The 23,471-nt window shown below is 37.6% G+C and overlaps 1 protein-coding gene across 14 annotated transcripts in view; it reads left to right on the top strand.

The window, feature by feature from the left end:
- RAD51B (RAD51 paralog B) overlaps nt 1-23,471 on the top strand; it is a 447,505-nt gene that overhangs the window by 6,956 nt on the left and 417,078 nt on the right. For all 14 annotated transcript variants that reach the window (XR_011047977.1, XM_068398402.1, XM_068398405.1 and 11 more), the window contains 3 exons: nt 6,097-6,233; nt 11,165-11,284; nt 12,444-12,627. Coding sequence is in view for 13 of the 14 variants with exons in the window: in XM_068398402.1 (XP_068254503.1) it covers nt 6,097-6,233; nt 11,165-11,284; nt 12,444-12,627 (441 nt within the window). In the remaining variant the exon portion in view is untranslated. The remainder of the gene's footprint in view (nt 1-6,096; nt 6,234-11,164; nt 11,285-12,443; nt 12,628-23,471) is intronic.

The following is a 23,471-nucleotide window of genomic DNA, read 5'->3' as shown; positions in this document are numbered from 1 at the left end:
TATTGCAATACTACAAATTACATATCTATCTGTCACTCTCTGGACTTTGGATGCAATGCTATTTTTTTTTTTTTTTGCTTAGAATCTTCTTCTTTTAAGAACAAGGGAGCACTTCATCTTCTAGTACCTGGATTTCTCTATGGCCTTGCAGAAAGTGGTAATAACTTGCATAGTTTCTGTAATCTGGAAAGACAGGATTTGTGTAGATGCTCACAGGAGTCATTGAGTATTATAAAAATACAAAGATGCTATCTGTGGCTTAGGAATTTGCTAAGCTACAAATGGAGATGGAGAAACATATATATTGGAGGGAGTATCAATATATGTGTGCCCTGTGCTTATGTTACTCCCCTAGCCATCTGTTGTAGGCCCTTGGTAGAGACAGAATCCAGAGCTAGATCGACATTGGTTTTATGCAGTGTGGCCATACTTGCCACCTTAAAGTTCTGAACTCAGCTGTGCACTTGAAATAAGTGGAAAAATATGTATTGTGTGCCTCATGCTCTGAATTTAAGACAGATTGAAACAATTCTTTTCCTTAAACACTTTAACAGTCCTTACCAAGTGCTTTTCTTTGCTTACTGTGGCAAATTGCCACAGTAGAGGAGTAGAAGTAAGAAGTTATGAAAATCTTATTATGAGGAAAATACACTTTTTCCACACCTTATAATCAGACTATATTGGTTTTGATCTCAGATAGAAATCACTTGTGAAATCGGATAGTGACTTAAGACATACTAGTGTTCAAGCAACACTGAGTTTAGACTATAACAGTATAACAGTTTCTGCTCTAGTAAACTCATGTAATAAAGGCATATTACTTTTTAAAGATTCTGAGTATTTCTTTTTATATATGATGTACACCATTCAGGTCTTCATAAAAATGTTCAAGAACGCATCTATGAACTTAAATTGATCTGTCAGAATTAATGTTTTCTTCATATTTAGGCCTAGCTTTGTTACCAATTTACTGAAAGAAAATTGGATTGGAATAACTTAAGGTGAATACTGAAAGTCTTTAAATTCTGGGAGAAAAAATTTGCTAAATTCTGTTTCATTGAAGAAGAAAGAGCTGTTCTTAGAAGTAACAATGGGATATGCAGGGTTCTGAGATTGTAACTATGCTGCTGTTGAGAATAGTGCCTTCAGCAGGAGATGAGTTTTTGGTTCCTAAAAATATTTTTGTCAGCAAAGCGGTGGCCACACTAGGTGTAGCTTGACTCCTTTTATTTTGGATTATTGTTCATGCAGTCAGCTGATGAAATAGCACAGCCTGTGTTTGAAAAGAAATGATGCTTGCTTGTGGCTAGGATCTAGCTTTCTAGGATTTCTGTCTGGTTGACTGACTTTTCCTCGGTGGAGGCAGAGAATGGCTGTTCACGTGCTTATGCTGCTTAAACTTCTGAATTGTGCGTCTTTAGTTGAAACGTAGAGCCAGTGCTGCACAGGTATGAGAAAGAAGTGGAACAGAGATGTGTCTTTTCTGTGATATGCTGACTTGTCCTTGAGCCTGTGACTGGCTCATGAGTGGCACCCAAAACAAGGATGTTGCCCTTCTATAGGTCAACCCAGATAACCCAGTCTGTCTGGCCCTCCTTCCTGTGGCTTGGCAGTTTTGAGTAAAAGATGGCCAGAATATAAAAGTTTGCATTAAAGGATCCCATAATATTTTATTCCTAGTTGAAAAAATAAGTGAATGTGATCATTTTGGGTAGGAAGAGACAGGCATTTAATTTACAAGGCTGCTGATAACAATGTCGTGAATATTTGTCCTTTTTCTTAATCCTAAGCGTAGCTATCATTCAGCTATCAGTGCAGTCTATCTGACATGTTCTTGCCTGAACATCAGGTAGAATGGCTCTGGAGCACTGATAGACTTTAAGGTTGCTGGTTGCCATGTTCTTGGCGTTAGTCCAGAGGTAGATCCGGGAAAAGCAGTGGTTTGCATGCTGGGAGTTTTACTGGAGTTTAGCTAACCTTTGACGTCTTAAGTTTTGGTTGGTTGTTTTTTTTTTTTATGTGGTTTTTTAGCTTTTTTTTTTATTTGAAAGTTCTGCAAGCAGTTGATCTCAAAACATTGATGTTAAATATCACTTTTCTCAGATGGTATAAAATAATGCTCTTCAGGAAGTAAATGCAAATGCTGAATTTTCCAGAGCTATGTATTTTGTAATACTTCTCAGCTTGGTTGATTATCACAATACTCAATTTAAAAAATTTTTTTTTTCAGTGTTTCCCTAAAACATTGATCTCGTTAGATATGATGAAATCTGAGAAACTGCTGCTAAACTCTGTTTTAAGAATGATCATACTCTGTATGTGTCGATGTATTTAAAGGTAGTTGGGGGGAATGAATATGTTCAAAGATAGGCTGAACTTTTATCTGTTTGTAAATGAAAGGAAAGGTGTTGTATTTTAAGTTTTCTTCTGAAAAAAACTTTTGAATGTTAAGTTTTTTGTATTCTAACATATTTTGGTTGAAAATAGAGAGACCTGCCTAGTGCAGTTGTCTTCAATAGGTGATCTCATGAGGTGACTGAGATGTTGACGTATGTACAAGACATCTGGTGGATGAGACCAGAACTGCAAGCACTACATCTTTTCCCACAGCAGCTTGGTCTTGGTTGCACACTCGTGCCAGGTTGACAATACGGATGCATAATAACTATTTAGTCAGAAATATTATAGAGAGAACTAGGTAAACTCCAGAAATTATATGTCTAACTTAAGAGATTAGAGGTGTCTAAAAAAAAGTGTATTCCTTTTTAGCTGTCTTTTAGGTATTAAATGTAGAAAGTGATTAAGGGGCATAGTAGGGGTTTCTCAGCAAACAAAGGCAGAGAACTGTGCAGAAACTGAGTTTCTCATTTAAAGCCTGGTTGGGGATTTTTTTAAAAGCATTTCTGCAAGAGTCATGAGATCTGAAGTAATTTCAAAGGTTGGCAGCACTGCAAGTGTTCTTCAGCAAGATTGTTAGATGAAATTTTAGTAGAAAGCTATCAAGTGTCTGCTGCTGCTGCTTTGATGCTGTACTGCAGCTTGTGAACACTTTCAGGTCATGTTCTTTTTGGATTCAAGTGATTTTGGAACTTAATAATTTTAATTTGCTCTTTTGCAATTTACTGGAGCATAGCTGACCAGCAGATTGCCCTTCAGTATTTTTGTTATCAGGCAGATATTCTAAATCTGAGAGAAGTTCTCTTCGAAAGTATGTTGTGTGCAGCTTTTACTTCCTGACTGGTGTGGCTAAATCGTTGTCTTCCTGTTACTTTACCCAGCAGTGAGGGTGGTTGGAAACTTGGAATTTGAGTACATGAGCCACAGGGTTAAGATTTGCGGTGGTATCTTCTACAGCCAAAGCTGCTTGCTTTTTGAGTGCCAGAGGGATTTGATTTGCATTACAGTGTCTCGGACTATTTTTTTCCAAACCACTATTAGGTTTTAAGTTGGACATTAAATCATAGCTGAAATTTTGTGGTTAAATGTCAGAGCTTTTGGCCAACTCCTCTGAGGAAAAATTAAAGTAATGACTTTGTGAATATTGAAGAGTTTAATCCTCTGGTAGCTGAAGAATTAGTTCGTTGTGACTTCATCCAAACCCTACAGATGTGCCAGAGAAAATAATATATAGGTTATTGAAAAATAAAAGTATATTTTATTAGGCAGAGATAAGTTAAAAACTGTTGTGGTCTTCACATTTCTATCTGGGTGGACTTGTTTTTTTTTCAGAGCAAATTTAGAGTAAAACTAAGCAAACTTTTTGGAGACATGCGATTTAAATTATATTAGAGGAATTCTAGGTTTTTTTTTTACAGTAAGATTGTATTGTTCAAAACACTTGCTGAACCAGTGGTAACCACAATAAAATGTGGTAGTTCTTTAAAATTGTTCACTGTGGATTATTTAAAATCCCATTTTAATGCCCTTCAAAGGGATGCTGATAAAAGATGAAGTATTGTTGTCTTTGGGAAATAGAAATTCTCTCTTGCTGCAATGGCTTGCTTCCTTGTAATAGCTTATACTGCAAGATTCCGTGCCTTTCTCTGATATGATGCTCATATCCTCAGACATTTTTACAGCAGCTCTACTGAATTAGCTCCTACATCAGCCACTGAAATAGATGTTGATTCCAATGCACCTCCCAGGCAAGGCTGAAACTCCAAATGTTTTTATGAGGTCTCCTTGCAGTTGTCCAAACATTTTAATTTAACAACTGGATTGATGCCCTCCCCTCATTCATTTCAAGTCTTCTTTTTAACTAGAAACAGCTGGTGAGATTCCTTGGCTATCACAGTCTAAGGAATGTGTATTGCCTCTGCAATTTTTATATATACTTCGGGTTCATATTAAAATGTGGCAGCTATTGTTGAGAAGATAATTTGTAATTTAAGTACACTGGAGGGAGGACAGATAATTGCATAAATGTGACTGATTCCTGATCTGTATTTCACTAAATGCAGTGTGTGCTTCTGAACAAAAATCATCTAATGTTTCTCTTGCCTTAAAGCTTCAAGTAGATTGACTGATATGGCATGATTTTCAGGCCTTGTTTAAAGACAAAAGTGATTAAAGGGATTTTAACCAACTGTTAACAGTAGCTAATGTATAACTGTAGCTAAATGCTATCCCTCCGTGTTTCCCTGTAAATTTTCTGTGCTTCAAGTCATGCTGCTGCTGCTTAAAACAAAAGCATAGCAGTACTGTAGTATCTTGTGGTGAAAGGGTGTTTGTACTAAAACTATTGTGCATTTAGACTCAAAAATCAGTTTGATTTTGAGTGTCTGTGTAAGGTTTCTTTTTTTAGATTAAAACAACAGCTCTGTATTTAAGCCTTTGTTTTGGCAGTACCACTGGTGTTTTGAGGGGGGTATGCTTCGTTTTGCAGTGTAACTTCCCTGGAGGGGCTTGCTTTTATCTTGCATTATTATTTAGTCCCTACCAACATCAGAATGAACCCATCACTCTCTGTTTTTAGTGCCTGAAGTCATTTCAACTTTGTATTTGCTGTTTTTCAGCTCTCTTAGTATTTGAGATGTCATCATCTCCCTTCCCAGAAGCAGTGACAGTGTGATATTGTATTTAAAGACCCACTGTAGTAGTAATGAACATATGATTATCTGAACACAGAGCCCAGCATTCATTTACAATCTCTGCAAGATCTGCAGTGGATAAAGAACAGCATACTGCCATCTCTAGTAGAAAAATCTTGCTCTCAGAAACTGGGGATCTCATCAAACAATGTATTCTTTTGATCCTTGTGGTTTTTCTCTTGGATCAAAATCATACTGGAACCATTTCACACAAGTTGAGTGTGCTCTTTTTGAATACTGCTTAACCGCAGTAGGCTTTCAGTAAATGCAGGTGAAAGCTTAAAATTGGCAAGCTGCTCTGGATCATTAAATGGTGTTCATGTTGAAATATGGTAATAGGGAGTTAACATCAATGACAAAACACACTCTGCATAGCAGAGTGTAGTCTCTGGGGCAGATAAAGTCTGTCTTATGTATGTATGTGGTTCATATTGAACATTCAGTCTTTACAGGACATAAGCGATTATCCTTGTGATTTCCAAGGGAGACCTGGTTGTAACGAAGGAGATGATGATTCCTAAGCAGTCATTTATATCTGTGAACTCATTAGCTCTGGACTTTGTTTTCAGCTCTAAAGGCCATTGATGTCATGTGAATGTCAACTGTGAATCTTCTAATTATGCTCTACTTTAGAAGGTAGCACAGAGAAGGAGGTGGAAGAGAACTAGGTGTGGCTCTAGGGAAGATCTTGTAAGAGGAGAGGGAGAGTAGGGGACCTCAAATATGAGAGCTAATAAAGGGTGTCAAAGAAATAAATTACAAGCATAATACTGTGTCTGAAGAAGACCTGTTTATTCTTAAGTGGATGAGTTTGCAAGGCATAGATCCAAAAGTAACTGCAAGTTGCTTTTTGTGGGCTGCATTCTATCTTTTTGTGGCCGTCTCCCCCTTTGGTAACTGTAAAAGCAGAATTTGAGTTCTGGCTGATGGATCTTAATTAAAAGTAGAATTAGGGGGAAATGAATGTGACAACTTCTGTTAATGTTACTAATCTTTTTTCTTCCAGATAACTAGTCCACCAGGTTGTGGCAAAACTCAATTTTGTATTATGATGAGTGTTCTGGCTACACTGCCTGTAAGCATGGGAGGAGCAGATGGGGCTGTTATATACATTGACACAGAGTCTGCGTTCAGTGCTGAAAGGTAAGATGCAAAATTCTAAAATACACACTTGCAATTTCTTTAGCACCTTTTATCTTGCAGCCTTCAATTATTTTCTGAGCAATAATATAAAGTAAATACCTATGGTAGTTATTAAGCATTCATCTGATATATGGAGTTATTCCATAGATGATGAAATTAATTTAATAGAGTGGTTTTCTCACCTTCCTAATTTGTATGATGTTGCAGATTCCAGTTGTGGTATGACGAGGTGGATGGTGCACTCTCTGATTTATAAATGGTCTTAACAGTCCTGTACTGGAAATCTTTCTTTGCAGTTTAGTTTGTGAAGTTAGCTGGAAGGTTTTGAGGATGTAAAGGCCCAACATTTTGAGTACAAAGGAAATGGAGGTTTTTCTGTGAACGGTAGGACTGACATAGCCAGTTTTCCTTCAGATTTCTGTCCTTTTTCTGCTGAGCGGGGCCCCCTGCCCTTCTTTTGCACTTCCAATTTCCTTCTGCAGTAACTTCGCATCTCTCCTATATCCTTGGTGGCCATGCAGTAATATATTCCCTTGCCTCTATAACATCTCTGGTTCTTCTAGTATCTCCTGCTTTGCCCATGTGACGGAAACTGCTGGGCTATGCACTTACGATATCTTCCAACTGCTGAATGGACAGGAGACACTGTATGCTGTATCTGCTTGAGACTTACAGATGTATGCATGTGTTGGTTACCACTCTTCCAATGTTAACTGACTGATTAACTGTTGAAATAATTCTGCAGTATTTCGTTAAAGGTAGCTCTAATTTACATGACTTGGCTACCAACTTGTCTAAACCATGAGGATCTGATGTTTATTGAGGTATCTATTCCTTTGTCACTGTTGTTTGGAATTAGTGTGTTCAAGAAAGTTAAGGGTCTGGGGAAGGAGAAGTAGTACAGTAGTCTCATCCTTGTTTGTGTAGAAAAATGGGCAGAAAAAGGTTCATTGAAATAATGTATATATTTCAGATGACTTACTAGTTATACCCATGGCCTGAGTCTGGAGTATCAAAGCAAATGTATTTGCATTTTTCAATCATTTGAAGTTGTCATGGCTGAGAAGATGGGGTTTCTAACCCTGGTTTTTTACAAGTTAATTTCACAAAAGTTTGAATTACCAGAACTGTAATATATCAAAAAAAAAAAAAGCTTCAAGCAATGGCTCTGCAAAGTATGGTACTCCCTTGTTACGTACCACTTGATTTTTATTTCAGGTCCCTGAAATGTAGGTAGTAAAAAAGGGTAGGACCTAACAGATGAGTTAAGACTTGTTGGTTAGAAGTGAATGCTGAAGAAAAGGAAAGCAGGTGAATGTGAAAATGAAACTGCTGAAAATAGGCTAAGATGTAGAAAAGAAATGTGGTAAAAATAGCATTAATACTAAGGATGAGAATATTTTTGTATTAAATCATATTTAGTGTTGCTCAGTTTGAAATGATAGCTAAACACGATTTCAGCACACAAGCTGTATTCTATACTTTCTGTGTTGCAATCTCTAAGGAGCAGCACCAGCAGAGTGAGGGAAGTGCTTATCCCCTTCTACGTGGTACCTGTTAGACTACATCTAGATCCTGTGTCCAGTTTTGGGCTCTCAGTATGAGAAAGACATGACAAACTGCAGGGAGTTCAGCACAGGACTACCAGGATGGTTAGCGGCTGGAGCCCTTGCCCTTTGTGGAGAGACTGAGGGCTTGCTCAGTCTAGAGGAGAGAAGGCTTTGGGGGGGATCTAACAGCAGCCTTCCCCTACCAGTGAAGAGGCCATCAAGAAGATGGCACAGTGGTGCACGGCAGGGAGACAGCAGGCATACATTGAAATCCATCTCTGTGCTGGTGGAGAAGCTTTTTCACCATAAGGACAGTCAGGAATTGGAAAAGGTTGCCCAGAGGGGTTGTGCTGCCTCCATCCTTGGAGGCTTCAAAATGCAACTAGGTAAAGCCTCAAGTAACTTGTTCTGACTTTGTAGGTGGCACGACTTTGAACAGGATGTTGGCCTGGAGATCTTCTGACTTCTCTTTCTAACCTGAGTTATGATTCTGTAATCCTGTGTTATTAATAGATGGCAAATAGAAGAGATTTTGGTTTTGTTGTTGTCTTAAACACTTCAGATAAGAGGGCAAATATTCATTTAATAGCAACTTATTTTAAAGGGGTTAATGGAGACATTTAGCTGGCATTCTTTTTATTTAAAACTCAAAAGTCTCTACAGAAAGCTTGAGAAGAGTGTTTGTATCCCGGCCGCTTTTTAGCGCTGAGAGCTGCTAAGTTGTAGCTGTCATACTGGCTGTAATGCTGTGCTGCTTTTAGAAAGATACTGCATAAAAGCTGACTAATTTTATTTCTTTTGCTGAAGGGCACCTCTCTTTTGTCATTCTGCCTGGCAGGTCTTACTTCAGGGCAGGGAGGTTTTTGTTTCCACAAACTTTCATAGTCTTATTACTTATTCTCTAACATGACAGTTTAGTTCAATCTAATAGCAATGCTGAGAAGAGTGATCAGAATTGAGGCTAAGATATACCACTGGTTTCTGTAATTTAGGTATTTTTCTCTCGTGTAAGAGAAAGCTGTAACAGTGCAGATGGTGTCCGTCATTCAGCTTTGTCAGAACACGGACGCTGGGACAGGGAGATGGAATGGCAGTAGTAAATCTGGAAATCAAGATTGTTGTCAGCTTTGTAGCAATTCAATTCAACTCTAGCCAACTATCAACGGAAAACATACCAGACTAATATAGAAAGTCTGAAAACAATTTGTTTGGTTTGCTTTTCTTTCTAGCCATACTTACTGCTTGTGAAACATGCTAGATACAAATTTCTGTAAACCAAAGCTGAGAACAAAGAGAATTTCTACCCTATGGGCCTCTGCCCTGATAGCAGAGAACATGTTCTCTGCAGTTTTTGGTCTCATCATGACAAACAGGATTTAGATCTTAAAGAACTTTGAACCTGCATGGAGCTCTGTGAATAGTACTGCGATCTCAGCAAGATTTTGGCGTGTCATTTTAAGCCAGTCTGTGTAATGATGTTCTTTGCGATATGCGTGTCCGTTAGGAAGCGTACTGAAATCGCATTTCATGCAGACCATTGAGTGACAGATCACTATTGCCCAAATGGTCTGCATGATTAATTGTGCAAATGGAAAGACAAGATTCTGTCCCTGGAAGTTCTGCAGGACAAATTTAGATGTAATAAGTAATGTCTCTAATGAATGAGATTCAGGCTACTGTAATGAAATTGCTTGCTCAGGATAGGCATATTGACATGCAAGCTTAGTGTTTCTATTTTTCAACCAAACAAAACTGCTTTAAAATAATTTTTCTAAAATAGCTTTAACATTTTGGGTTTTCATGAAAGGGACCTAAATAAAAAGCATCAAGATAACCAGCAAGTTGTACCCACAGGTATCATCCACTAGATGCCACTCTTCTCAAGCTATAGGTGGTGGCATATTCTGCTTAAACTGCAAACAATTAAGTATTTGCTGTTATTAAAAAATAAAATCTTCATCGTGGAAAAAAATTTGCAGTGCTCAGATTGTAACTATGACTTTCTAAGTTAAATTCTTGGATCATTTATTTAAGAACCTAGATAAAATTGCCCTGTGTTCAGAGGGGTGGAACTTCTTTCCACTGACCTCCGAAGAGTTTGCAGGCAGTCAGCATTTCTAAAACGTATGCGATTTAGTGTCCTCAATGATTTTATGTATAAAATCTCATTTAACTGTAAATGTTGGCCTCTCATCAGTAAATTGTCCTATTTTACATCTGTGTGAGAGGTATTTTCAAAGCATAGTTTCTGAATATAAAAGTATTGTGACAACAAATAATAAATATCCAACTTCCTCTGACTTCTTTTGGTGTTATCACCAGTTATCTGATATGCTTCCTTAGTCTACTCTGATAATAAACAATTAACAATTGTAATTCAAGGTTTTGAAGGGTCATGAATTTGCTAGTAAGGTAATGGAGAACATTTAGTCATGGAAGCCCACAGTCAGTTCTGTCAGTGAAGCAGCCACTTAAATTGTTTGGTCATTTCATTATATCAGGTTGTGCCAGTTGTATCTGTGCTATCTGAATAGATGGATGTTCAGTTATAGCCACCTGGCAGCTGGACCCTCAGTCACTTTGTGAAACAGTGCTGATTTTTTTTTTTTTTGCTGTGTTCTAAAAAGTATATTTTCTTAAGATTTTATAAGCCCTTTTTGCAAAGAGGTAACTGGCACAATGGAAATAGTTTCAGTCAAAAAGTCTCCCATCCAAATGACCTTGTTCTTGTTTTTAAGGAGAGATTATCTGTGAAAAGATTTTCACGTTGGCAGGCGTACTTTCCATACATGTACTGCTTGCATAAGGACTTGCAGTCGAACTGGGCTCTGTTCTTTGCAGTCCTGCTTCCATGTTGGCCGGATCTTGTAATGAACCTTCTGTTTATTATCAGTTTGTTAAATTTCTGTGGTGACACAGGGTCCACTTATGATTTCACTGCAAAATAAAGGTAGAAGGGAAGATGGTATGAGTTGGAGAGTACGTTTGTTTAAATGCAAATAATATTTAGATATAATAATTAAAATAGGAGAATGCTTGGCCATTGAGTGGAACCTCTTACACAAAACTCCAAGAACTTTGCATTCAGTAACTATAAACTTTGCAGTTTCCTTCTACAGGAGATATGCTGTTTCTTTGTGTACAGACACATTATGTCTTTCCCTAGTGTAACCACTGACTCTAGCATCACTGGGAAGAGAACCTAACTCTTTCGACTTCTAGTATTTCAGTCTGACTGTTAAAGTATGCTTCTCCTTTGAAAAAGATTTCCAGTATTACTTGGTGTCTGCTTATCATTCAGAGGTTTGCTTTTTGCTTTGTGAATACTTAGTGCCTTATTATCCCATATTATTCCTTTTTCTGTTTTTTTTTTTTTGATAGGTTGATTGAGATAGCAGGAAGCAGATTCCCTACTTATTTTGACTCGGATGAAAAGCTGTTCTGCATGACCCGTAGCGTTCACCTGTATCGAGAGCTGACCTGTGGCAGTGTACTGAAGAGGTATTCTTTTCCAGAGTTTAAAAACAAAAAGACCATTTTGACTGGATTGTATGTAACAGTATTTATTTTATGTCAAAGTTTTATGAAGAGTAATTCATTTATTTGAGGCCTTTTCGTGTTGATAACAGCATGGTCTCAGCAAATTAAAATTGCTGCAGAAAGACTGACGTTGCTCTTCTCATTTCATAGCATGTGACTAATCCAGTTGACTTTTCTAATTTCTGATAGACAATTTCTATATGATCTGATCCCTGTAAGCCTTTAAAGGGGAGTGTTCATGTGACAGGTCTTGTCTTGGACTGTGGAAAAATCACAGTGTAAGGGTTATATTTTCCATGAAATAGGAGTTTGCTCCTCCAAAGTACAGTTTACTTCCAGGAGGACTGGGACTCCTACAGCAGTGGCAGGGAGGAATCGTTTAACAGTCATCAGCCTGAATGCTGTTGTTGGCAGTGTTGTATTGTCATGTTGTTACCTTATGTTAATTTGTGAACACATTTTGCAATGAAAATGAATTAAGTTATATTTTAATGTCATCTTGTGTATTTTATGTTAGTGGGACAATTATTCTAAGAATAGTTTCTTCTTCTAGTGCAGCTTTATCAGAGAACAGCTAGTAGCATATTATCAATGGATTAGGTTTGGCATGCTGTCTTTGGAGATATATGGAAACGGATTTGGCCATCTGCATATATAGACACCAAGGATTCTGGTGTTAGCAATGGGGTCTGGCTACTGTGGGCCAAAAGGCCTAGTTTCAATGTCCGCTTGACTTGCTGTCTGCCATTCAGGGGCTGTACAGATAGTGTTGCTAGCTAGAGGTTCTTCCAAACCTCTTGTTTAGAGAGGTCCTCCCTTGGGTTATGAGGCCCACTGGAGCCTCAGATTCCTTTCCAAATCTCTTCAATACATGCAGATGTTAGTGGAGGTAGTGTGTGAGGGGCAAAAAGAGGGGCTGACTTTCAGGTTATTAAAGTAAACCTTTTATTTAAACAATTTCAGGGTTATAAAATGGTTCTATTGTGTAAATAATGTTATCAATGACTGGGTTTTTTGTTGTTTTATCTTTATTTTAGAATTATGTCTTTGGAAGAAGAAATTATTGTGTAAATAATGTTATTAATGACTGGGTTTTTTTGTTGTTTTATCTTTATTTTAGAATTATGTCTTTGGAAGAAGAAATTATTTCAAAGAAAGTTAAACTCATAATAATTGACTCTGTTGCTTCAGTTGTCAGAAAGGAGTTTGACACAAAACTCCAAGGCAACCTGGCAGAGAGAAGTAACTTTTTGGCTAGAGGAGCATCAGTGTTGAAGTATTTGGCAGAGGAGTTCTCGATACCAGTAAGTTCTTTCTCCTTTCTTAACTTTTTGCCTTACAATATCAAGTAATAAAATATGAAAAGAATGAAAATGACAGGAAGATGAAAACCAGAAAAAGCTGCTAGCAGGAATCTTCAAGCAGGTACCAGTTGGAAAATAGCTGGGGAATGGGGGAACAGTAACTGTTCCGCTTGGTGTATTTTGTTGTTGTTTTTTTAATTTTTTTTTTTAATTTAGGGCTTCAAATAAGGGTTTACAAGATTCTCCAGCTATGTTTCAGTGCTTTGCTTTCTGTGTTTTGTTTTTTTTTTTTTCTTAAATCTTACCTTTTATTTTGCTGCCACTAAATATTGCTTACCCTGATGGTTCTCTTCTAATGCAATGCTTACTCTAACTCATGTGTAGTCTGACTAGATGAAGATCTCTTTCTGCCTCTGTCCCTTCTACTTAAGTTTATAGAATCTCAAAAGGCCTTATGCTCTGGAGCAGCGTAAATTCCTTTTGTGACTAGTAATGTATGCTAATTAAAGCAGAAAGGAAGGTAACAGCTCAGCAAAACCTTGTCTATGGATTTGCCCATAAAATACAAAGGAAGACACGGACACTCAGTGCAGGGACTGGGTGGAACTGATCAAAAAGTGCTTTAGAAGATGTAAGCTGCATAAGTGTGTGTATGTGTTCCTTCATTATGTGATCGACTGAGGATCATATAAACTCAAAAGATTGTCATTGTGATTCACTCTTGGAAGTATTTCCTAGTATGGGGCAATCTACTTGTCACTCTAGTGTAAGGGAGAAACTGGGGCAAGAACTTGAGTAAGTCATCAGAGGCCTTTTCCCTCTGCTCCGGAGGTCACAGCAACTATCATACCAGAAATATACACGTCAGAGGTACCGAACTGGCTAACAAGTTAAGAGGAATGGATTTCCTTCTGCTGTGTAATTTCTAAAGACTTTTGATGGAGAAGATTTGTCACGGTTTAAAGCTGGGCCAGCTATTAAACCTGCGGCAGATGCTCTCTGTTAACCCTCCCCCCCCAACCCAAAGGGAAAGGGAAAAGGGAGAGAGACTTACGGGTTGGAAAGTTAAAACAGTTTTAATAAACCTATAATAATGAAAAAGAGTATAATAATAATATTGGAATAATCAAATATATACAAATATATATACAAAACCAAGATCGAGCTCCCCCGATGTCGGCAACGTCACCACCGGCACTGCAGGGCAGGCTCCGGGAAGGCCCAGGCTGGGCCTAGCGACAGTCGAGAGCTGTATTCAGGGATGCACGGATCGGGATCGGGGGCAGCAGGAAAACAGACGGAGTCCTCCTTGGACACCGGCCATAGCAGAAAGAGACCGAGACCCTCGTGATCCCCCCGCTTTATACAGAGAATGACGTGTATGGGATGGAATACCCTCGTTGGTCAATTTTGGGTCACCTGCCCTGTCTGCTCCCCCCTGCAGCTGCGACCCCCCTTCGGCTCTTCACTCGTAAGCAGTGAGGAATTCAGCAGTGACCTTGGTTTCTCTAAGACTAAGTACAGCAAGAGCCTTACTGCACAACATCCCTACCGGTGCCTCAGCGATAACTACAAACTTCGGGCGTTATCAGTCCTGGAAGCGGACACTGTCTGCAAAACATGTAGTTAGTTTCAGAAAGTGCAGTTACTTAGAGGAGACTTAGCTGAAAGTAAAAATCACTGAAAGGAAAATCGGCCTGGTTTGGGCCAAACCAGGACAAGATTAAACCCTGCATAAACGCCTTTAAGGTTCGGGTACAAAAGATAGCATCCTAGTTAGTGCACCCAATAATGTTTATGGTGCTTTAAAAAGCCAGGAAAGAATTGTGTGTAAGTATGTACACTCTTGTATTTTGGGAAAATATTATGTAGTTCTTTGCAAAAGGGGAGAAGTTTTATGGAAAGATACTATTTTTCTCTATTTCTCTGTTTTCTTCTCCTTTAGACAGCCCCTGCTCCCCCCTCCACCTTCATTAAAGTGATGAAGCTCAGCTGGACTGGAGCCTCTGACAGTTCAGGCTGCTGCCCTGCTTACAGTTAGAGTGACAGTGTTGATATTCACAAAAGTCTTAGAGTTGGACAATATGAAGTAGCCTAAGATTGTGATCCTAATTCACCCTACCTAAGAAGAAAATAAAACTCCAATGTTTAAAGGTTTCCATTACGTTAAAACTAATGTTTTTGTTTTGAGGCATTTGCGATACCTGATGTGCTGGTCTGTCCTTGTTTATCACTGCAAACACTTTGGTAAGGAGTTCTGGGATTTTGGGCAGGAACTTGTGCTCTGGTCACAGCTCTGTCTTTTTTGACTTGATCCATGAGATATCTTACTTTTTAAATAAAATCTTTAAAGATGCATGTAATTACATGGAAATACACAGATTGAAAGTTTCTATATTTTAAAGCACATGTTGGTTAGGTTTATCAATTTATTCAATGGAAATCCAACTGTATTTTTATTTGTCATCTTTAGCACACGTTCCTTGTGGGCTGGTTCTGGAGTATTTTAAAGATTTGTTAAAATTTTATGTTACAAAATAAACTGTAGTAACTCTTATTAGTTAAGAATTTTAGGAGGGCCTTGGCTAGAGATGTGAATTCTTGCAAACATGGATTCCTAGGCAAGGCTGTGTCTGAGTAACCTGCAAAATCCAACATCAGAGTGTGTTATGCATCTGCAAGTGTTGGTGCATACTAGAGATAAGTGTTCTGTTGCATACATTGCATTAACCTCTGCCACTTGAGGTTATAGAGTATCCAAGGTTCTCGTTGTAAATAGCTGTTGGAATTATTTCAGATGTTTTTACTTACCTAGAAAATCATAAATATAAATTTGGGACTAAAAGAATATTAGTAAGGCTGCAAAGTGATTTAGATCACTAGTAAATTGGACACATGAAACAATGTGTAACACTTATTTCATGGCAGAATCAGTGCAACTAAATACTGAGTTGGGCAACAAGTAGGACTCAGTCTGAGACTCTGAAAAAGATTTGGAGTTGAACTTGAAGTCAGTCCTTTTGACTGTAGCTAAAAGGTCTGGTGAAAAACTTCGAGCAGTTGAGGAAGGGAATTGGAAATAAGGAGGTTGTGTATTATCTATTTAGCTATAACTTACTGGAGCAGTACATCTGGTGTTAACAGTCCAGGCAGGATGGTGAAAAATCAGCTTCCAGAGAATAGCCTTGAAAATGACTGGGAGAAGGGGAGAGCAGTCTCAGTAATTAAGACATAAGGTGCTTACTTTGTTTAACTTAGCTAAGGAAATGTTAAGGGTTTCTTCATTAGTCAGTAGGTACCTACTTGAGGAAGAGGTATTTGATAAGAGCAACCTTCTCTTCATCTGACAAAGGTATACCAGAGTTCTGTGGTTGGAAGCTGAATTAAGCAAGTTCAGACTTCAAATAAGGGGTGTGTTCTTACTGGACTAATTAATCATTGGAATGTGTTACTAAACATAAATAGCTTCTTGTCACTGAATATTTTTAAATGGGCTTTTTTTCCCTCCACTTGCGAAAAAGGAAATGGGTTCAAATAGGATTAAATTTGGGGAAACCCTGTATTACTATGTTATGCTGCAGTTCAAGTGAGTTTAATGCAGTTCTTTCTGTTGGCATTATAAACTCTCTACCTGTTTATAATTGTGTGTTCGTGGCGTCAGGATATTGAGTTTGATGTGCAAAAGTGTGACTAGCATTCATAGCTTTTCTGAACTCAAGGTGAGCTGTTCCAAACCCAAGTAGCTTTATATGGTACAAAGTATTTGGAAAAAAGCTGACCTTAACTGCCTCAAAACTGATGGTCGTTGTTCAGTAACCTCTCTACACCTCTATTTTCAGTTTGTAAAATGGGAGTAACAGAGTTGTTGTGAGGGTGCTGTGAGGATAGGATCGTTACTGTTCAGAAAGCACTCATACTGTGTGTATGAACAATGTATAGATGCTCATTGGAAAGTAACACTTGCCATCCTCAGTGTCAAATTTAAATAACTTGTAGTAAATGAAACCTTAATCCATCTTTTGAGATGAGAAAAAAATATTAAACATCTTAATTGAATGGCACCATCTTAGCCACTGAATGACACAAGTCTTGTGTGATTGTAAATTTTTGCTTGACTTAATGGTTTTTGAATTTTTTTTTTTGTAAAGTACAAAGCAGCACAAAGCTTTATTTTCTTATGTGTGGATGTTAGTAAAGTGTAAGTTGTTTCTCAAGAAGTGAAATATGACGCCTGATTTCCTTTTTTGATCCTTTCTTCCACCTAACTTAGCAGTAAGCCTGGTTCCACCCTAGGTTCTTTAAATGATGCCAGGGCAAGAGTCAGCACAAGGTTTGGATCGCTTCTTGTCTATTGACAGGCCACCTGGCAGCCGTACTGATGACTGAACAGCCACTGAAGCTTTTTCCTCCATGGGACACTATGTAACAGGGTTCCTTTTTCCCCTTACCTGCTCACAGCCATGACCAAAACCTACTTTTTTTTCTGCCGGGTTTGGTTGAAACTAGCCAGTCAGATCAAAAGCGATTGCTAGAAACTGAGAAGGACAGTTTGACGATAAATCGAAAAAAAAAAAAAAAAAAAGCCCTTTATTTTGAAATCCGGTGAATATGTAAAGCTATATGAAAAGTTTACGTTACATTTATCTGTTTTAGAGCATGCTATACTTGAGAGCATTTGGATCTGAATGTTTTCTGTTACAGTGTGTGTTGATGCTATCAGATTACATATTTAAGCAGCAGTAGTCGGTCCTATGTGTTTCCTGTCTAGTTTCCTGACATGCGTAGCCTTCTTAAAAAGAATAGAAAACAAAATGCGCTTTGGATTTTCTTCTCTTCTTCTGTAATAGGAAACTATTTATTATTAGTAAGTGGTATTCAGTAAAAGTAGTTTAGTGTTCATACTGGTTGCAAGAGAAATGATGTCTCCCTTTCAGTGAAGAGCTAAAACTAAAACACAATATGACTAGAATTGTTCTGAGATTTAACTGTTTAGCTTATAAAAATAGCTATTTATAGAACCTGGCCTTCTAGTAATTAGTACTTGAGAAAATGTGTGAGGCTGGCTAGACATCTCCATGGAAAAGCACTCTAAAATGTCAAATTGAGACTGAAGATGAAACTTACTTTGTAAATCCCTAAGGCTAATCAAATTACAACACTGTCTGTCCTTCATACTTTTGTCTGGGTAGTGTTCTTAGATCTGTTAAATGAACCTTTATTATTTATGATTAGCACATTGGTTATCATTACTACCAGCAAATGTATAATAGTATCTATCTTTCTTTTTTTTAAATTGTTCTTTGAGAACATGAAATAGCTTAGGAGGACAGGCTTTCTTCTGTCGCTTGTGATTTATAGTGCAAATGAAAGACAAACCTTATTTAACTATTCTCTAATGCTTTTATTTGCTATGCTAAATAATTTAACAGTAGTCAAGAAGCCCATAATTTCCACAGGTAATATTTTTTCCCCTTTAGATGCCACATGCTCCATTTAAAAACTAAAAGTTGACTTTATCAGTATTGATAATATGAAAGCAATTAAAGCTGTCATAGTCAATTTTCTTTTCACACTCTTAGTTCTCACGTTTTTCATTTCAGTGCTTCACACTTACTTATGCTTCTGCTCTGTAAACTTTATACGCAAGATTTTCATTGCTTTGGAAAGCCAAATGTTTAGTTAAATATGTATTTGTTTTTAGGTTGTTTAAGTTTTTTCTTTGCAAAATCAATGTATATGCGCAAATTACTTGACATCTGCAGTCCCTCTTCTGCTGTTTTTGGTTAAGTGTGTTTAATTGTATCATCTCAGCTTCCTGCAGTAAAGTGTCTCAAGACTGAAGTGCCTCTGTTGGCAAAGATAGAATATTCAAACTGTTAATTTTCTCTTTCTTTATAAACAAGTATTTCCATTTGGCCTCATCCTTGATTCTGTTCTATTCAGTTTCCACATAGATGGTTGCTTGTCAGCTCCTCTGCACCTTTGCTGTTACTGTTCTGGTTTTTGAAAATATTAGTTTATGGAGAGCTAAACAAATTCCAAAGTGGAAGATTTATGAAGAAAAGTTGTTTAAATGCCGGTTCCCTTTGAATTGGTAACAAATATGTTAATGTGTATAAATACATGAGGGCTGGGTGTCGAGAGGAAAGGCACAACCTCTTTTCACTTGTGCCCTGCGATAGGACAAGGGACAATGGATGCAAGCTAGAGCACAGGAAGTTCAGCCTCAACATCAGGAAGAACTTCTTTACTATAAGGGTTACAGAGCACTGGAAAAAGCTCCCCAGAGAGGTTGTGGAGTCTCCTTCTCTGGAGACTTTCAAGACCCCTCTGGATGCGTTCCTGTGTAACCTGCCCTAGATTGGTCCTGCTCTGGCAGGGGGGTTGGACTCGATGATTTCCAGAGGTCCCTTCCAACCCCTAACATTCTGTGATTCTATGTAGAAAGTTTGGAAAAAATGGGTAGTTGATTTGTTGTTCCAGTATGTAATAACACTGTATGCTGACTTTTCCAAAACTATGGAGATACAGACAAATTCACCTGGAAGTCTAATGTATCTGGGCTGTGAGCTGCTGAAATGCAAACTTTGTTTTTATACTTTGCTATTAAAAAGTATTTTTAATACCAGTGTTAGAGAAACAGTAATTGAATTATCTTTGCAAGTTTATTAAACCTAGAATAAGAAAAACTTTTCTCTACTTCCAAAACTTAGAGAACTGGTTCCATTTTGAAGTTTTCTAAAAAGAGAAATATCTTGTATGTTATACCACATTGATGCATATGTTTCTTTAATGAGGAGCTAACCTTAGAAGAAGAAAACATTTTGGAACTGAGTTACCAGAATTTTACTAGCCATATTTAGACCAGATGTGGTTCAAACAGTTTCTAGTGGTGAGAATTCAGTGGAAAGTATGTGTCCTTTTCTGTTGAGCTGCTGATACCATGTAAAGTGTCTTGTCGCTCAAATTTCAAGCATATTTTGTGTTTGTATATGTATATGAACTTGAATACCCTTCCCAACTGCTAATAGAAGGATCTTTATATTTCTGCATAATCACACTGAACTCCTGGCCATCTGCTTGCAGCAAAAGGTCGAGGTTTACCTAATAATGTAATTCTCCTTTCAGTGTGGGGCTGCTACTTGCTTTGTTTCTCTCTCTCTCACCCTTTTAACTTCCATATGAGTAGCTTTGCTGCTTTTTTCATGGTCTGTATATTTCTCTAGCAGCATGAAAGTTAAAACAATTTGTGACTGTTTGCTTAGAAGACTCAGAATAGTGCTTCTGAACCTGCAGAATTTTATTAAGATAATTCACCAACTTTGTGGAGAAACTGAGTAGTCCTTCTATGAACTCAACAGGATGAAAAGATACTGGTGTCTTATGCTAATAATATTGTGAACGTTATCCACAAAAGCATAAATATTTAGAGTAATGTAGATATTGCAGAATTTGCTGACTTTTATTATTCTGTATGAATTAAAGAAACATTAGGTAGCCCTAACTTTGTTTTGAGCCATGGAAAACAGTAGTTAATTTGTTTCCTAAATCAGGAAAATTACTTCCAGAACTAACTTTCTTCTAGTAAAGAACAATTCTTGGTATCTTCAAGATGTTCCACTCCCCCTGCACCAAAATTCAAGTTGGTGTTCATGTCCTCATTAAATGGTGAACTGAGCAGCATCAGAAAACTGTGTTCATGCTACCTGTATCAGAACTTTTGGTTTCAAACTTACTCTCTTTTGGTGCAAAGAGGAATACCTAACCTTGTGCAGTGTGCTTCATCAGTTTAAGTAACAGTTCGTGAAACAAACAAAACATTTTATGTTAAGATTTCCTCCCATGTTATACTTAGCAGTATTTTGGTTCCCAGAGCTGAGTCTATAGCTTTGTTTTTTTAAATTAAATATTCTAGTGTTACCCTTTGTTTTCTTACAAAAACCTGCTTAAAAAAACAAGTATCAGAATTTCACAATACGTGAACGCTGCTGTTTATAAAGTGTGGTTTGGAATGAATTTTAATTTGTGTTATTGTTTAATTACGAAACCAAAGTGGTTAAAGGGGACTTATTAACCAGAGTTCGTTCTTTGCCCTTGCTAAAAACTTTATAAACCCCATTTTTGTTGGCAGATTGCTTATGTTTCAATTCTCCCTCTGCTCCACAGTACTGAGCAAAAAATAGTTTTGATAAAGGAAGTTAATCCAACTGCTAAGTGTTGTTACAACGGCAAAGTTAGGTGGTTTTGTCTTCTCGTGTGGCTGTTAAAAATTATCTTTGGAAGGCACAACTTTCTTTTAGTTTAAAAAGAGTGATTAAAATGTAATTATAACTATCTCAGTACTGCTGCCATCTGTGTACTTTTTTATATGTGTCTGGAGAATATATGTTTCTGCAGTTTATGGCCCAACACAGTGTTCCTTTTGGACTGTCTGTGCTCATAAAATCGTTAATACTGCTGAGGAAAAGGAATGAGAAATGGTAGAGCGATGTTTCCTGTTTTCATGTGGTGGTGAAGTATAGAAAAGGAGGTAGTTTAAAGTTATATGATACTGGAATTCAGTTTTCTTTTTCTGTTAAAGTATTCCCTCCGTTGCTTTTTCCATTTTACAGTGCAAGTGACTTTGCCAAAAGCTATCATTCTGCACAATTGCACATATGAAATTATGCAGAGGGAAGGCACCAGTATTAATGTGTAGGAAAGGGAGTTGAGACGAATGAGGTTTTATTACCAGATTTGTTTTTGATCTGCTATATGATCATGGACAACGCTTGCTATAAAGGAAGGCAGACACTTTCCCTGAGATCTGCCTTGACTTGGATTTCTGAAAGACTTTATCCAAAATAAATTTGTGGTTTCTTGCGTCTTCTAACCTTCATCTCATTACACTTCTCTGGGTTTCCTTCAGCTGATTTACATCATCTTGAAAGTGAGGTGCCCCAAACAGAGATGGTATTCCACATGAATCTCTACCAATGTTTAGGTATGGAGAAGGATTTCTTCTCATGTAGGACATCCTCTTGTTTATGCATCGTAGTACACTGTTGCTTTCTTTGCAACAGCCTGATGTCGTTTACTTACCGTTCATTAAAACCCTGGATCTGCATCTGCTGACTGTTACTTAGCAAGTTGCTCCTCCTTCTAATGTGTTATTTTTCCTGGCTTGTCAAGATAGTTTTGAATTCTAATCTTATATTCTAGTGTACTTGCAGTCTTCTCCCTGTTTTCTTGTTTTTGCAAGGAAAATGATGATTCTTTCTATTACAGATTCTTTGTGTAACTATTGGATAGAACCAGACTTCAAGCAGACTACACCGTTTTGTTCAATAAGAGACCTTTAAACACTGGTAACTGCTATGTGTTGTTTTCCAATGAAGCTTGCATCTACCCTATAATAGATTCATCTAGGTTATATTTCTCTAGTTTAAGTAACGTACCTATATAAGATGTTTTACTGCTAAAATAAAAATACAGTATTTTCTTTTTCTGCCCTGTCATGTTGTTACTCTGTATGTGCTGTAGAAAACAACAGTCGTTGTACTAAAGGGCTTTTATGCCTTTTATTGTGAGTTCAGGGTTTGGCAAGATGTACTGTTTTGACTATGTGAAAACTTGCCTGAATCTTTATGCCAATAATCTATTTGTGCCTCTGTAGAGAAATACTTGTGTTTTGAGTATTCCATTATTTTCACATGTTTTCTTGTGCCTCCTTCTTGTCCTTTGATTTTATTTAAAGTGTAGGTTCTCTAGGAATATTTCTGCATTTGCATAATGGGTAACTGAAAGTGATTCTAGTCTCTAGACGGGATAGTAATACAAAGAATAGCTGATCAGATTACAAGTTGTTGGAAAAATCTTACTTATATGAGCTCAGTATAGACTAATTAGTGGTTTGATTTCCAGATTCTCTAGTTCGTTTGCTTTATAGTTACTCAGCTCCAGGGCTTCTGGGAATAAAGGAGACCTGCTCTGCAATTGTTACTCCTAAGTAATATTGTACCAGCACCTTGAGGTGTAAAGGGATATGGGTATAAGAGGAAATGAAGATTGGGCAATGCATATGTCTGTTACAATACAAATGAGCCCAGAGATCAAAAGTAAAATCTTATTTGCTTGGAAACTGGTAGTAGTAGAGACAATTGTATCACTTCCCTCTTTGTGGGTACAGGACTGCTTTGTGAGAGTATTCTGTTTGTGTGGAATTGGGTGCACTGCTGGGGCTGCATTTTCATGAAGTATGATCTGGAAACTTCATGATGCAGTCTGCTAGCTGCTGTTAACTAGAGAACCTGCCTTTTTCAGTCTGCAGAATTTCCTCTCCTTCCACACGTGGTTGGATGGTAATAACAGACAACCATTCCAAACTATTGCAGCTAGATGGTTGATGATCCTGTGCTGCCTTGAAAACAGGAGTATCTAGGTTTACAAGACAGGCTTTTCAGTCTGCGTATTCTTCTACTATTGAGGCTCTTGTGCATTAGAAGAGTTGTGGATTTTGTTCTGGTTTCCCTCCTCTGTTTTGCTTGGAATTGGAATCTATAAGCTGCAACGTAAGGTCTCCTGAGTAACTTCATTCTGATTTTTCTACAAGAGGGCTACATCTTCTTTATTGAGAACATGTATGTTTTGTATCATTGTTCATTGAAGTTGCAGCTATCTCTGTTGATTTATTCACGACAATTTTCTATTTAAAAAAGGAAACCCATCTATTTAACAGCAAGCGTTTTAATCATTTGACAGAAGTTCAGTATAATCAAACTGACGGAGACTCATTCCAAATATGAATTCTGTTGAGAAACCACATGATTTTGGTAACCTCATCAAAACTGTCATCTTTGCGTCTC

This window comes from Nyctibius grandis, chromosome 4 (genome assembly GCF_013368605.1).
Source record: "Nyctibius grandis isolate bNycGra1 chromosome 4, bNycGra1.pri, whole genome shotgun sequence".
Taxonomy (NCBI): domain Eukaryota; kingdom Metazoa; phylum Chordata; class Aves; order Nyctibiiformes; family Nyctibiidae; genus Nyctibius; species Nyctibius grandis.
This window is presented reverse-complemented; position numbering and strand designations above follow the sequence as displayed.